The 16,083-nt window shown below is 37.4% G+C and overlaps 1 protein-coding gene across 1 annotated transcript in view; it reads right to left on the bottom strand.

The window, feature by feature from the left end:
* Positions 1-2,329: 2,329 nt before the first annotated feature.
* The window catches only part of LOC136838132 (cAMP-dependent protein kinase catalytic subunit PRKX-like), a 73,835-nt gene continuing 60,081 nt past the window's right edge, over positions 2,330-16,083 (bottom strand). Inside the window, exons 2-9 of the mRNA XM_067102986.1 lie at positions 14,846-14,856; positions 13,528-13,702; positions 12,103-12,212; positions 10,958-11,111; positions 6,834-6,925; positions 5,881-6,062; positions 5,303-5,380; positions 2,330-3,855 (exon numbers count right to left, since the gene is read on the bottom strand). Of these exons, the coding sequence (XP_066959087.1) occupies positions 3,730-3,855; positions 5,303-5,380; positions 5,881-6,062; positions 6,834-6,925; positions 10,958-11,111; positions 12,103-12,212; positions 13,528-13,702; positions 14,846-14,856 (928 nt within the window). The 3' untranslated portion in view covers positions 2,330-3,729. The remainder of the gene's footprint in view (positions 3,856-5,302; positions 5,381-5,880; positions 6,063-6,833; positions 6,926-10,957; positions 11,112-12,102; positions 12,213-13,527; positions 13,703-14,845; positions 14,857-16,083) is intronic.

Genomic DNA, 16,083 nt, shown 5'->3' on the forward strand with positions numbered 1-16,083 from the left:
TTAAAAAATAATAAAAAAAATTAATTTATATAAAAACAAAACAATCAATACAAATTAATAGTGTAATAATTCATTATATGTTATTTTCATTATATATTTCGTTATATACATAACGAAACAACGATTTATAGAATTAGAAGTTTTGTTAAGGGATAGCGAGCCATTATTACGATATCGTCTCCTTCCAAATTCTTTCGCTTATTCATTACATATTCACGTATATATAGCCTTCATTTCGCTATATGAATAATCTATATATTACTTTACGTTACATACGTATCGTAAATACGTTATATATGACGTAAAATGTGGATAAATTCGTTATGTAGAGGAAAGTTGCTCAGGTAAGGGATAGCGAGCTCTCCCCGTCACCCTCGCCGCCGTCTCTCTTTCTCTCTCTTCTCTTCCTTTGTCTTCTCGTCTCTCGCTTCGTTCTCTTCTTTATCTCCGCTTTCTTTGTTTATTTTACTGTTTATATTCTCCCTCGTTCCTTCCTTCCTCGCTTCATCGAGTGAGTTGCTTATTATTATCGTTGTATTTATTTAAATGTGTACAGTGTATCCTCGTGAGGTTCTCGTTTTCTATGTTCTGTTACAGTTCCCCCTGAGCGCCGTTTTCTGTGGGCTGCTTTGAGGCGGCATAGAAAATCTCTCTCTCTCTCTTTCTATCATCCTGTTTCTCTCTCCATTTAGATCGGTTACTTTCCTTCATCCTACTTCTCATCCTTTTTTTTATCCTCATCCTTTCATTCACCTTAGTCACCATCCTGATCCTTATCCTACTACTCCTTTTCCTCATCCTAATCCTTATTTGACCCTTTGCCTCATCCTTATCTACTCTCATCCTTTTCCTCATCCTAATGCTCATTTATTTTCCTAATCGTACTTTTGCGCATCCTTATTCTATGCATTATCCTTCTCGTCCTACTCACCATCCTTTTCTTTAGCCTCCTCATCCTACACTGCACTTCATTGGCTTCCTCACCCATCTTCCTTATCCTCATCCTACTTCTCACTCTCCTTCACATCCTATGTCTCATCTTTCTTCACATCCTACATCTCATCCCCTTCACATCCTACTTCTCATCCTTCATCACATCCTATATATCATCCCCTTCACACCCTACATTTCATTCTACTTCTCATCTTACATCTCATCCCCTTCACATCCTACATCTCATCCTCCTTCACATCCTACTTCTCATCCCCTTCACATCCTACTTCATATCCTGTAATTCATCCTCCTTCACATCCTACTTCATATCCTGTAATTCATCCTCCTTCACATCCTACTTCATATCCTGTAATTCATCCTCCTTCATATCCTACATCTCTTCCCCCTTCACATACTACTGTACATCTCATCCTCCTCCATATCCTACATCTTACCTTCCTTCACATCCTCTACCCCATCTTACTTCTCATCCTCCTCCTCCCTCTTTTCCTCATCCTACCTCTCATCCTCCTTCTCCTACTTCTCGTCCTCCTCCTCATCTCATTTCTCATCCTCATCCTACTTCTCATCCTTCTCCACCATTCTTTGACCCAACTCACCATCTTTTTCCACATCCTGCACCTCATCGTATTCCATATCCTTTTACTTATCCTACTCCTCCTCATCCTTTTCTCTCCCTATTCATCATCCTGTTCATCATCCTCCTACTATTCCTCATCCTTCTCCTACTCCTCCTCCATCCTTTTCCTCATCCTCTTCCTCGTACTCATCCTCAGAGGTCATAAAACCGAATAGATATAAAATACAAATAAAATAAAATCTAAATGATTTTATATTTATTTTATAACAAATATTTTGAAATATTTTATTTTTAGGTTATTTTTTGTCTCATTAAAAACATAAAATAAAATGAAATAACAAAGTAATATTTTATATATTTTATAACATTTTATAAATGTTTTATGTCTTTTATATATTTTATAAAAAACAAAATAAAATACAATAAATAAAAGAACTAGAAATAATAAAATACATTTTCAGTATAACAAGGACAGAAGTATTTTATAAATATTTTATATTTTTTTATATTTTATAAAACAAAATAAATAAAAAATATTCAAGAACAAAAATGTTGAAATAATAAAAAGAGACAAATTCAACACAAAGATATTTTATATAAATATTTTATAACATTTTATATTAACTTTTATAAAATATTTTACATCATTTGCAAAAAACAGAACAAAAATGAAATACAATAAACCAAATTTTAAAAATATCTTATATCCTATAAAATATTTTAAATATATAAAATATTTTATATATTTTATATTTTATATAATATTTTATAAAATAAAATTTTTTATATCATTTACAAAAACGAAACAAAAAATAAATTCAATAAACAAAAAATTTTAAAAATTATATTTTTATCTTATAAAATATTTTATATTTATATAAAATATTTTATATATTTTATATCTATATATAATATAAAAGACAATTTTTCTTCTATTGATTTTATTTACCATCACAGCCATTTTCCTCGCAACTACTTCACTACGTTGGTTCAAATTTGCCTTAAATATATACATGTGATGCGTATGTACGTACGCGCGTACGTATGTGCATTAGCATACAGCTATATATTATGTATGTACAAACATACATACGTGCCATTGTACATCAACTGACTCGTGTATACAAATACACATACGCACAACGTACGTATTCACGCGTGTAAAAATACAAGCATTTTATTACGTGCGCACGTATGTGCGTAAGTACGTTATCCATGCGTGTATGTATGTGCAGTTGTACATAGTTTAATATGTATGTATGTATACACACATACGTACACTCACTTGTACAAACATAACTATTATATACCTATGTACATATACACATACGCACGTACGTACACATCACATACGTACAAACATACGCACTATTCGTGTACGGACGGACTACGTACTCGGTCATCCTGGGAACAACGTACATACGCTCGTATGTACATAAGCACATACGTATGTACATGCATATGTACACACGCACGTACGCGTGTACGAACTAAAACAATGAACTGTACATTAAAAATTAAATAAAAAATATATACAAATTAATATTAATAATTATTATTAATTATTATTGACAAAAATAAGTCAACCCAGGTCACCATAGGTCACCATAGGTCACAGATCATAGGTCATTGTAGATCAAAGGTTAACACAGGTCATCATAAATCATTGTAGGCCTCACAGGTCACAGATCATAAGTTACAGATCATAGGGCAGTGGTCATCACAGGTCACAGTTCATAGTTCATATGTCATTGTAGATCATAGGTCATGAGTCATTATAGATCACAGGTCATCATAGGTTAACATTGGTCAACATTGGTCATATATCAGAGATAATAGGTCAATCATCACTGGTCATCACAGGTCACAGGTTGCCATAAGTCACAGGTCATTTTAGGTTACCATAGGTAATCGCAGGTCATTATGAGTCACATGCTACCATTGGTCATCACAGGTCATTGTAAGTCACATGTCATCATAGGTCATCACAGGTCATTGTAGGTCACATGTCATTGGTCATCACAGGTAACAGGTCATTGTAGGTCACATGTCATCACAGGTCACTGCAGATCACATATCATTGACCAGTGGTCACCACATGTCATAATCCACGTCACAGGTCATGGTAAGTCGCGTGTCATTGCAGATCATCTCATTGTTGTAGGTCACCACAGGTCATCGCAGGTCATCATAGGTCAAAAGTCGCGGAAGAGGGCCAGCTGCGCCTGGGAGACGCCCTCGGACGACCTCCAGTCGTTCTCCGGGTAGTCGTCGAAGTTCCGGGTGTCGCCCTCGTAGCTCACTTTGGGCACCAGGGGGGCCTGGGGGTGAGTAAGTGAGTAAGAGGATGGAGTTACTCTAATTAGTACTCTTGAGTAGATAAAGGGTAATTACTCTAATTGCTCTAAAGGGGGAGTAAGAGTAATTACTCTAATTGCTCTAAAGGGGGAGTAAGAGAGTAAGAGGAGGGAGTTACTCTAATTAGTGCTCTTGAGTAGATAGAGTAATTACTCTAATTGCTCTAAAGGGGGAGTAAGAGTAATTACTTTAATTGCTCTAAAGGGAGTAAGGGAGTAAGAGAAAGAGGGAGTTACTCTAATTAGTACTCTTGAGTAGATAAAGAGTAATTACTCTAATTGCTCTAAAGTAAATAGGCCAGTACTCTGAAGCAAATGGGCGATCCTTACTCTATTTACTCTAGAGTAAACAGATTGTTACTCTTACTCTAGAGTAAACAGGAGATAATTACTCTATTTACTCTAGAGTAAACAAGATCCTTACTCTACTTACTCTAAAGTAAATAAGGAGATCCTTACTCTGTTCACTCTAGAGAAAACTGGAGATCCATACTCTATTTACTCAAGAGTAAAGAGGCAATCCCTACTCCAACTGTTCTAAACTAAACTGGCATTTACTCTAAATAAGATCCTTGCTATATTTACTCTAAATTAACAAGATTGTTACTCTATTTACTCTAGAGTAAAGAGGAAATACTTACTTTATCTACCCTAAAGTATATAAGACCATTGCTCTGTTCACTGTATAGTAAACAGGAGATCATTACTTTAAAATTACTCTAAAGTAAACAGATCCTTACTCTGTTTACTCTAGAGTAAACAGTATTAGGTACTCTAACTACTCCATATACTATAAAGTATTCTTACTCTATTTACTCCAAATTAAAAAGGTCCTTACTCTACTCTAAATGAAAAAATCCTTACTCTATTTGCTCTAAATTAAAAAGATCCTTACTCAAAATTATAAAGGTCCTTACTCTATTCACTCTAAATTAAAAAGATCCTTACTCTATTTACTCTAAAATAAAAAGGTCCTTACTCTATTATCTCTAAGTTAAGAAGATCCTTACTCTATTTACCCTAAGTTAAAAAGGTCCTTACTCTATCTACTCTTATAGTATCTTTGCTCTACTCTAGAGTAAACAGAATCTTACTCTATTTACCCTAAAGTATCTTAACTCTATCTACTCTAAAGTGAACAGATCATCCTAACTCTATTTACTCTAGAGTATCTTTACTCTAGAGTAAACAGAGTCTTACTCTATTTACCCTAAAGTATCTTTACTCTATATACTCTAAACTGAAAATGCCCTTACTCTATCTAGTCTAGAGTATCTTTACTCAACTCTAGAGTAAACAGTCTTGCCCTATTTACCCTAAAGTATCTTTACTCTATTTACTCTAAAGCGAACAGATCATCCTCACTCCATTTACTCTATTTACTCTAGAGTCAGGAGGAGGAGATAATTACCTTCATCTTTCTTTGGTAGACTTCGTCCCAGTCGACGTTCTTGAAGAACCTGTGTTTCTTGACGTCCTCGGCGCCGTTCTGGAAAGACCAGGTCACCAGGTTACAGGTCAGCCACTCACAGGTCACGATTGGCCGAGACAGCCAATCAGAAGCTGGGGAAAGCGTCATGTGACCACGATCGGCCAATCAGGGGATAGGTCCAGAATGGGACTTATGGAATCAGCCAATCAGAAGCAAGGCTGACAACGCCTCACACAACCATTAGCCAATCAGGAGGCAGATCCTCACAGGGTCTTAAAGAATCAGCCAATCAAAGGCCACCAGGTCTCACAGAATCAACCAATCAGAAGCCACATTCTCACCAGGTCTTAAAAAATCATCCAATCAAAAGCCACCAGGTCTTGCAGAATTAACCAATTACAGAAGCCACTTCCTCACCAGATCTTAAAGAATCATGCAGAATCATCCAATCAAAAGTCACCAGGTCTCGCAGAATCAACCAATCAGAAGCCACTTCCACACCAGGTCTCAAGGAACCCTACAGAATCAGCCAATCAAAGCCAAAAGGTCCTACCCACCTTCATGTTGCCGAGTCGCTTTGTGCGGTCGGGGGTCAGAAGCTTCTTGACCAGGTCCTTGGCCGCCGGGTCCAGGTGGCGGGGCCACTCGACCCGGCCCCCCAGGATCTTCTCGTAGATGCCAAAGGGGTTGTCGTCGAAGAAGGGCGGATGCCCCGCCAGCATCTCGTAGATCAGGATCCCTGCCGGAGGACGCAGTCGGGTATTTTAGGGTATTTGGGAGTCTTTTGGGGTATTTTCTCTTGGGTTATTTTAGGTAATTTTGGGGTATTTTATACATTTTAGGGGTATTTAGGGATATTTTTCGTAATTTGGTGGTATTTTATGGTATTTTGGGGAAATTTTGGGCATACTAGGGTATTTTGGAGTATTTCAGGGTACTCTGAGGAGGCTGGGAGGTACTTCAGGGTATCTAGGGGTATTTTGGGGGAAATGCAGGGGTATTTTATGATATTTTAGGGTATTTTGGAGTACTGTAGGGGTATTTTGTGGATACTGGGAGAGTATTTCAGATATTTTATGGGATTTTATGGTATCCTGAGGGCATTTTAGGGTATTTTGGGTATTTGAAAGTATTGAACAATATTTTAGGGTCTTTTGGAGACGGCGGGAGATATTTTGGGGCATTTTAGGATCTTTTAAGGGCATTTTTGGAATGTTTGAGGGTATTTTAGGGTATTTCAAAAAGGACAGAAACTATTTGAGATATTTTTTACCTAAGAATAAAACATGAAATAAAAATATAAAATAAATATTCAAAAAAATATATAAAATATACAGATATTTTATAGATATCCTATATAAAATATATTTATAGATATTTTATAGATACTCTATACAAAATATATTCTAGATATTTATAGATATTTAATAGATATTCTATATAAAATATATAGATACATTATAGATATTCTATATAAAATATATTTTATAGATATTTTATAGACACCGACCTAGGGCCCACCAGTCGACTGCTTTATTGTGACCCTTGCTCTGAATGATCTCAGGTGCCAGGTACTCGGGTGTTCCGCACAGAGTCCAGGTCCTGTTGGAATGGGAGGAGAGATGACCTGGTTGACCTGGTAAAGTCTCACAGGTGACCTGTTAAACACTCTAACAAGTGACCTGGTTGTGGGAGGTAGTCTAACAATTAAATGTCAGGTCACAATAAAGTTTAATGATTAATTACCAGGTCTAAAGTCCTGCTGAAATAGGAATGATGACCTGGTAGTCTAACAAATGACCTGGGAAAGAGTCTTAGCAAATGACCTGGTAGTCTAACAAATGACCTGGAAAAAAGTCTTAACAAATGACCTGGGAAACAGTCTAAGAAATGACCTGGGAAACAGTCTAACAAATGAACTGGGAAATGTCTTCAGAAATGACCTGGGAAACGTCTTAAGAAATGACCTGGGAAATGTCTGACCTGGGAAACAGTCTAAAAAATGACCTGGGAAACAGTCTAAAAAATGACCTGGGAAACGTCTTAACAAATAACCTGGGAAACAGTCTTAACAAATGACCTGGGAAAGTCTTAACAAATGACCTGGAAAACAGTCTTAACAAATGACCTGGGAAACGTCTTAACAAATGACCTGGGAAAGTGTCTTAAAAATGACCTGGGAAATATCTAAACAAATGACCTGGGAAACAGTCTAAAAATGACCTGGGGAACATTTTAAGAAATGACCTGGGAAAGTCTTAACAAATGACATGGGAAACAGTCTTAACAAATGACCTGGGAAACAGTCTAAAAAATGACCTGGGAAACGTTTTAAGAAATGACCTGGGAAACGTCTTAACAAATAACCTGGGAAACAGTCTTAACAAATGACCTGGGAAACAGTCTTAACAAATGACCTGGGAAACAGTCTTAACAAATGACCTGGGAAACGTCTTAACAAATGACCTGGGGAACAGTCTAAAAAATTATCTGGGAAACATCTTAAAAATGACCTGGGAAACGTCTTAAGAAATTACATGGGAAACGTCTTAACAAATGACCTGGGAAACATCTTAACAAATGACCTGGGAAAGTGTCTTAAAAATGACCTGGGAAACATCTAAACAAATGACCTGGGAAACAGTCTAAAAATGACCTGGGGAACATTTTAAGAAATGACCTGGGAAAGTCTTAACAAATGACCTGGGAAAGAGTCTTAACAAATGACCTGGGAAACGTCTTAACAAACGACCTGGGAAACAGTCTAAAAATGACCTGGGAAACGTCTTAAGAAATAACCTGGGAAATGTCTTAACAAATAACCTGGGAAACAGTCTAAAAATGACCTGGAAACAATCTTAACAAATGACCTGGGAAACAGTCTAAAAAATGACCTGGGAAACAGTCTTAACAAATGACCTGGGAAAGTCTTAACAAATAACCTGGGAAACAGTCTAAAAAATGACCTGGGAAACAGTCTTAACAAATGACCTGGGAACAGTCTTAACAAATGACCTGGTAAACAGTCTAACAAATGACCTAGTAAAGTCTACCAAATGACATGGCAAACAGTCTTAACAAATGACCTGGTATCAAGTCTAACAAATGGCCTGGGAAACAGTTTAATAAATGACCTGGTAAAGTCTAACAAATGACACAGCAAACAGTCTTAATAAATGACTTGGTATCAAGTCTAACAAATGGCCTGATAGTCTAGCAAATGACCTGGGAAAGAGTCTTAACAAATGACCTGGGAAAGAGTCAAAACAAATGACCTGGGAAAGAGTCTAACAAATGACCTGATAAAGTCTAACAAATAACCTGGGAAAATCTTAACAAATGACCTGGGAAAGAGTCGAAACAAATGACCTGGGAAACAGTCTAACAAATAAACTGATAATGTCTAACAAATGACCTGGGAAAGTGTCTTAACAAATGACCTGGGAAAGTCTTAAAAATGACCTGGGAAATAGTCTAACAAATGACCTGAGAAAGTCTTAAAAAATGACCTGGGAAACAGTCTAACAAATGACCTGGGAAAGTCTAACAAATGACCTGGGGTAGAGTCTTAACAAATGACCTGGGAAAAAGCCTTAACAAATGTCCTGGGAAAGAGTCTAACAAATGACCTGATAAAGTCTAACAAATGACCTGGGAAATAGTCTTAACAAATGACTAGGGAAACAGTCTAACAAATGACTTGGAAAACAGTCTAACAAATGACCTGGGAAACAGTCTTAACCAATGACCTAGGAAGCAGTCTAATAAATGACATGGTAAAGAGTCTAACAAATGACCTGGGAAACAGTCTAACAAATGACCTGGGAAACTGTCTAACAAGTGACCTGGGAAACAGTCTAGCAAATAACCTGGGAAACATTCTAACAAATGACCTGGTAAAGTCTAACAAATGACATAGCAAACAGTCTTAACAAATGACCTGGGAAAAAGTTTTAACAGATGACCTGTTAAAGGGTCTTAACAAATTAGCTGGGAAAGAGTCTTAACAAGTGACCTGGGAAACAGTCTAACAAATGGCCTGGGAAACAGTCTTAACAAATGACCTGATAAAGAGTCTAACAAATGACCTGGTAAACAGTCTAACAAATGACCTGGTAGTCAGTCTAACAAATGACCTGGTAAAGTCTAACAAATGACATGGCAAAGTCTTAATAAATGACCTGGGAAAGAGTCTAACAAATGACCTGGGAAAGTCTAACAAATGACCTGATAAAATCTAACAAATGAACTGGGAAAGAGTCTAACTAACAACCTGGTATAAAGTCTAACAAATGACCTGGGAAAGAGTCTAACAAATGACCTGGGAAACAGTCTAACAAATGACCTGGGAAAGACTTAACAAATGACCTGGGAAACAGTCTAACAAATGACCTGGGAAAGACTTAACAAATGACCTGGGAAAGAGTCTAACAAATGACCTGGGAAACAGTCTAACAAATGACCAGGGAAAGTCTTAACAAATGACCTGGGAAACAGTCTAACACATGACCTGATAAAGTTTAACAAATGACCTGGGAAAGTCTTAACAAATTTCATGGGAAACTATCTTAATAAATGACCTGGGAAAGAGTCTAACAAATGACCTGGTAAACAGTCTAACAAATGACCTGGGAAAGAGTCTTAACAAATGACCTGGGAAACAGTCTAACAAATGACCTGGGAAACAGTCTAACAAATGACCTGGGAAACAGTCTAACAGATGACCTGGGAAAGTCTTAACAAATGACCTGGGAAAAAGTCTAACAAATAACCTGGGAAACAGACTTAATAAATGACATGGGAAACAGTCTTAACCAATGACCTGGAAAACAGTCTTAACAAATGACCTGGAAAACAGTCTTAACAAATGACCTGGGAAACAGTCTTAATAAATGACCTGGGAAACAGTCTTAACCAATGACCTGGGAAACAGTCTTAACCAGTGACATGGGAAACAGTCTTAACAAATGACCTGGGAAAGTCTTAACAAATGACCTGGTTAAGAGTCTAACGAATGACCTGGGAAAGTCTAACAAATGACCTGGGAAACAGTCTTAATAAATGACCTGGGAAACAGTCTAACAAATGACATGGAAACAGTCTAACAAATGACCTGGTAAACAATCTAACAAGTGACCTGGTGCAGTCTAACTAATGGCCTGGGAAACAGTCTAACAAATGACCTGGAGATGGGAAACTGTCTAACAATTTATTACCAGGTCACAATAAAGTTTAATGACTAAATACCAGGTCTAAGATCCTGTTGAAATGAGAGGAGAGATGACCTGGTAGTCTAACATATGACCTGGTTGTAGCAAACAGTCTAACGAATAATTACCAGGTCACAATAAAGATTATCAATTAATTACCAGGTCACAAAGTTTAACAATTAATTACCAGGTGTAAGGTCCTGAAGAAATAAAGGTAGAGGTGACCTGGAAAACAGTCTAACAAATGATTACCAGGTCACGATAAACAGTTTAACGATTGATTCCCAGGTCAAAATAAAGTCTAAACATTAAATACTAGGTCCAAATCCCACCAATACCAATGTTTGTATTATAACGATACACACACACACATGACCTGGCCAAAGCCCAACAAACCACCAGGTCGGAGCCCAACCGAACCGACCTGTCGGTGAGCTTCTTGGCGAAGCCGAAGTCGGTGATCTTGAGGTGTCCGTCCTTGTCCAGAAGGAGGTTCTCCGGCTTCAGGTCCCGGTACACGACGGACAGCGAGTGGAGGTACTCCAGGGCGCTCACGATCTCCCCTGCGTAGAACAGCGCTGCGGCGGGGGAGGGGGCGGGAAGGGAAACACCTCAAGAATTGACTCATTCCACATAGGATTACTTGAGAATTGGCTCATTCCACATAGGATTACTTGAGAATTGACACATTCCACATAGCATTACTTGAGAATTGACACATTCCACATAGAATTACTTGAGAATTGACAGAAATTTTATTACTTGAGAATTGACACATTCCACATAGAATTGATGAAAAATAACTTCAAGAATTGATGAAAATAACTCAAGAATTGACTCATTCCACATAGGATTAGTTGGGAACTGATGGAAATAACTCGAGAATTGACACATTCAGTATAGAATTACTTGAGAACTGAGAGAAATAACTTAAGAACTGACAAATTCCACATAGAATTACTTGAGAATTGACATAAAATAACTCAAGAATTGGCAGTGAGTTATAACAAATTACTCGAGAACTGACAAATTCTATATAGAGTTACTAGAGAATTGACAAATTCTATATAGAATTACTTGAGAATTGACAATAAATTTTAGGAACAACTTGAGAATTGACAATTAAAAAAATCTATTTAACAAATTGCAAATTACTCAAGAACTGACAAATTGTAGAATATCGAGAATTGACAGACATTTCAGGAATGACTCGAGATTTGACAAATTCTATGTAGAATAACTTGAGAATTGACTGAAATAACTTGAGAATTGACTGAAATAACTTGAGAACTGACTGAAATAACTTGAGAATTGGCTGAAATAACTTGAGAACTGACTAAAATAACTTGAGAATTGACTGAAATAACTTGAGAACTGACTGAAATTGACAAAAATTGGCAAAAACTACAACAACAACTTAACATTTAACAGAAAAAAACTCAAGAATTGACCAAAATCATTAAAAAATGAACAAAAAAATAATAATAATAATAATAATAACTCGAGAACCGACAGAGATAACTCGAGAACCGACCACGCCGTCCTCCACCAGCCGACCCCCAGCAGTACCTGTGGTGGTGGGGAACTTCCCGGCATTCCTGAGGTAGGAGAAGAGCTCTCCGCCGCAGACGTACTCGAAGAGCATGTACAGGAATCGATCGTCTCGGTGGTGCCAGTACCTGTGGGCCGAGAGACGGGTGAATTGACCAGTCAGGGGACAGGGTTAGTGTTTAGCTTTATGTCAACCAGTCGGAGGCCTCGGTTACTGCTACATCGGCCAATCAGGTACCTCTGTCACCTATGCCAATCAGAGGCCTTGGTTAGTGTTATATCGGTCAATCAGAGGCCTAGGCTAGTGTTATATTGGCTAATCAGAGGCCTCATTTAGTGTTATATCAGCCAGTCAGAGGCCTCAGTTAGCTTTGTGTCAGCCAGTCAGGTGACAGGGTTAGTGTTTAGCTTCATGTCAACCAGTCGGAGGCCTCGGTTAGTGTTATATCAGTCAATCAGAGGCCTAGGCTAGTGTTATATCGGCCAGTCAGAGGCCTTGGTTAGTGTTATATCGGGCAATCAGAGTCCTCGTTTAGCGTTGTGTCAGCCAATCAGGGACAAAGGTTTCTGACGAGCTTAGAATTACATCAGCCAATCAGGGTGCCTCAGTTAGCTTTACGTCAGCCAATCGGGACCCAGGGTTTATGTCAGCCAATTGAGGGCCAAGGTTTATGTTAGCCAATTAGGGACCAAGGTTAGCCAACCAAGGGACAAGTTTAGTTTTATGTCGACCAATCAGGGAACAGTGTTATTGTTACAGTGTTATAACAGCCAATCAGAAGCCTCGGGAGACAGGGTAGGCATTGTGTCAGCTAATCAGGGGCCAAGGTTTATGTTGGCCAATCAGGAGAACAGGGTTTGGGTCAGGACAGCCAATCGGGGGCCTTGGTTGGTTAACTTATAATCAAATTCAAATACATTCATTTTCATTAAATCAATTCAGTGAATAAATTCAGATTAAATTCTCCCAATCTCCCCATGTGCCCAAACCCACCTTTATATCTCTATAAAATTTCATAAACTATTCAATAAACATAATAAATTAACTCTAAATTCTCCCAGTCTTCCTACATACACAAACCACCTTTTCATTGCAAATAACTTTTTTAAAATGTTTAAATTCAGTCAAAAATTCAGACTAAATTCTCCCATTCTCCCCACACATCCAAACCACCTCATAAAAAACCAACAACTTCAATCAACACATTAATAAATTCACACCAGATTCTTCCATTCTCCCTGCATGCCCAAACCACCTCATAAAAAACCAACAAATCAAATCAATATATTGATAATTTCACACCAGATTCTTCCATTCTCTCCCCACCCCCAAACCACCTCATAAAAAAAACAAACAAATTCAATAAACATATTAATAAGCCCACACCAGATTCTCCCATTCTCCCCACACGCCCAAACCACCGCCTCCCTCCCGGCACTCACATGCGGATGATGAACGGATGGGACACCGCCCTCAGGACCTCCTTCTCGTTCTTGACGTGTTCCACCTGCTTCAGGCGGATGACGTCCGCTATGGCCAGGATCTTCATGGCCAGGTACCCGGACGTCACCTTGTCCCGGCAGAGGCATACCCTCCCGAAGGTGCCCGTTCCTGAAGGGGAGAGAGAGTGTGAGAGGGAGTGTGATTTATATATATATATATATATATATATATATATATATATATATATATATATATATATATAATGTATATGAGAGAGAGAGAGGAGAGAGAGAGAGAGAGAGAGAGAGAGAGAGAGAAGGTACTCCAACCTTTAGCATCTGAATTATCAAACGCCCACACACAATCTCTCTCTCTCTCTCTCTCTCTCACTTGTTGGCTCCAATCCACACATTTATCAAGTTTTTTTATGTCATATCATACGGAGTAAACATTCAACCCCGGAAGGAGAGAGAGAGAGAGAGAGAGAGAGAGAGAGAGAGAGAGAGAGAGAGAGAGAGAGAGAGAGAGAGAGAGAGAGAGCTATTTTGACGGCACGTAATTTAATTGGCGTATGGCACCGTGCCTAGTCTCTCTCTCTCTCCCTAATCACTCTTTCTCTCCCCCTTAATATTTTTCTATCTTTGCATCACTCTCTCTCAATCTTTCTATCTCGCTATATCTTTCTCTCTCTCTCTCTCTCTCTCTCTCTCTCTCTCTCTCTCTCTCTCTCTCTCTCTCTCTCACATTTTTATCTCTCTCTGTCTCCTAGTCTTCCAATCTCATTCTCTCTTCTTACATCTCTCTCTCTCCCTCTCAGAGAGAGAGAGAGAGAGAGATGACAGCACCTCCTACTACCATATGTAAGGAAGACAGGTGTCGCATTTTGGGCGGGTGTTAAATTTAGCCCACCTTTTTCACACCTTCCTGGCTCTAACCTCCTTTGAGAGAGAGAGAGAGAGAGAGAGAGAGAGAGAGAGAGAGAGAGAGAGAGAGAGAGAGAGAGAGAGAGAGATAATCAATACTACAGGCATTAGAATTGATTCTCGTGACGTCACGACGAAGCTATTTAAAAGATTTTCTATAGGTCAGGGTTGAGGGGAAAAGGTCTTATCTTTAGGCCTATGTGGTCTGGCCATGTTGGGAAAATATGAATGAGAGAGAGAGAGAGAGAGAGAGAGAAATGAAGAGATTCTAAAGCATTATATATATACATATATATGTGTGTATATATATATATATATATATATATATATATATATATATATATATATATATATATATATATATAAATAATAATCCTGGAAAGACAATAATTACCATCTTCATCCCTGTAATATTTATATTACATTTAATTATTAATTAAATATGATATAAAATTAGAAAGAATTATTGACCATCGCTTTCCAAATGAGGATCAATAGAGAGAGAGAGAGAGAGAGAGAGAGAGAGAGAGAGAGAGAGAGAGAGAGAGAGAGAGAGAGAGAGAGCATCAAATGTCAAGGATATTGAGAGAGAGAGAGAGAGAGAGAGAGAGAGAGAGAGAGAGAGAGAGAGAGAGAGAGAGATACCGTTAAATATAACCTTTGAAAATGTGCTACACAAAATCCAGAGAGAGAATCCAGAGAGAGAGAGAGAGAGAGAGAGAGAGAGAGAGAGAGAGAGAGAGAGAGAGAGAAGCCCTTGAGGTATTTAATCCTTGCTTGCTGACTGAGACAGACAGACATGCAGAGAGAGAGAGAGAGAGAGAGAGAGAGAGAGAGAGAGAGAGAGAGAGAGAGAGAGAGAAAAGCCATACGAGACAGTATCAAAATTTGGGGGTTGGTGGTCCAGTGGTTCCCGGAGGATTCACATAGATATAATTTTTGAAATCTATATAAAATCTATGTCTCTATTTCAATTATTATTTTTATATTTAATTACTTAGGAGTGGATCTATGTTAATATTAAACAGAGAGAGAGAGAGAGAGAGAGAGAGAGAGAGAGAGAGAGAGAGAGAGAGAGAGAGAGAGAGAGAGAGAGGTCTCTCAACACTGACTAGATATATAGACAGGTTTATAGATACTTAATTAGATTTTTGTATAGATAAATATGCAATTGGATAGACGGGCTTATAGATGGATATCTAATCATATAGATACATGATTAGATAAGTAATTAGATTTTTATATAGATAAATATATAATCAGACAGATTTATAGATAGATATGTAATTAGACAAATACATAATTAGATATATAATTACACATATTGGATTCTTATATAGATAAATATTAGACAAATTTATAGATATTTAATTAGATATATAGACAGATTTACAGATAAATATTTACTTAGAAATATAATTAGATAGATTTATAGATAGATATTTAATTAGATAGCTATATAATTAGATATGTATATAGATGTATATAATTAGGCAGATTTATAGATTGATAAATTTATAATTATTTAAATATATAATTTGGTATACAAATTTATAGATATGTAATTAGATATAAATTTATAGATATATAATTAGATATACACATTTATAGATAGATATTTAATTACATAGA

This window comes from Macrobrachium rosenbergii, unplaced genomic scaffold (genome assembly GCF_040412425.1).
Source record: "Macrobrachium rosenbergii isolate ZJJX-2024 unplaced genomic scaffold, ASM4041242v1 171, whole genome shotgun sequence".
NCBI classification, from domain to species: domain Eukaryota; kingdom Metazoa; phylum Arthropoda; class Malacostraca; order Decapoda; family Palaemonidae; genus Macrobrachium; species Macrobrachium rosenbergii.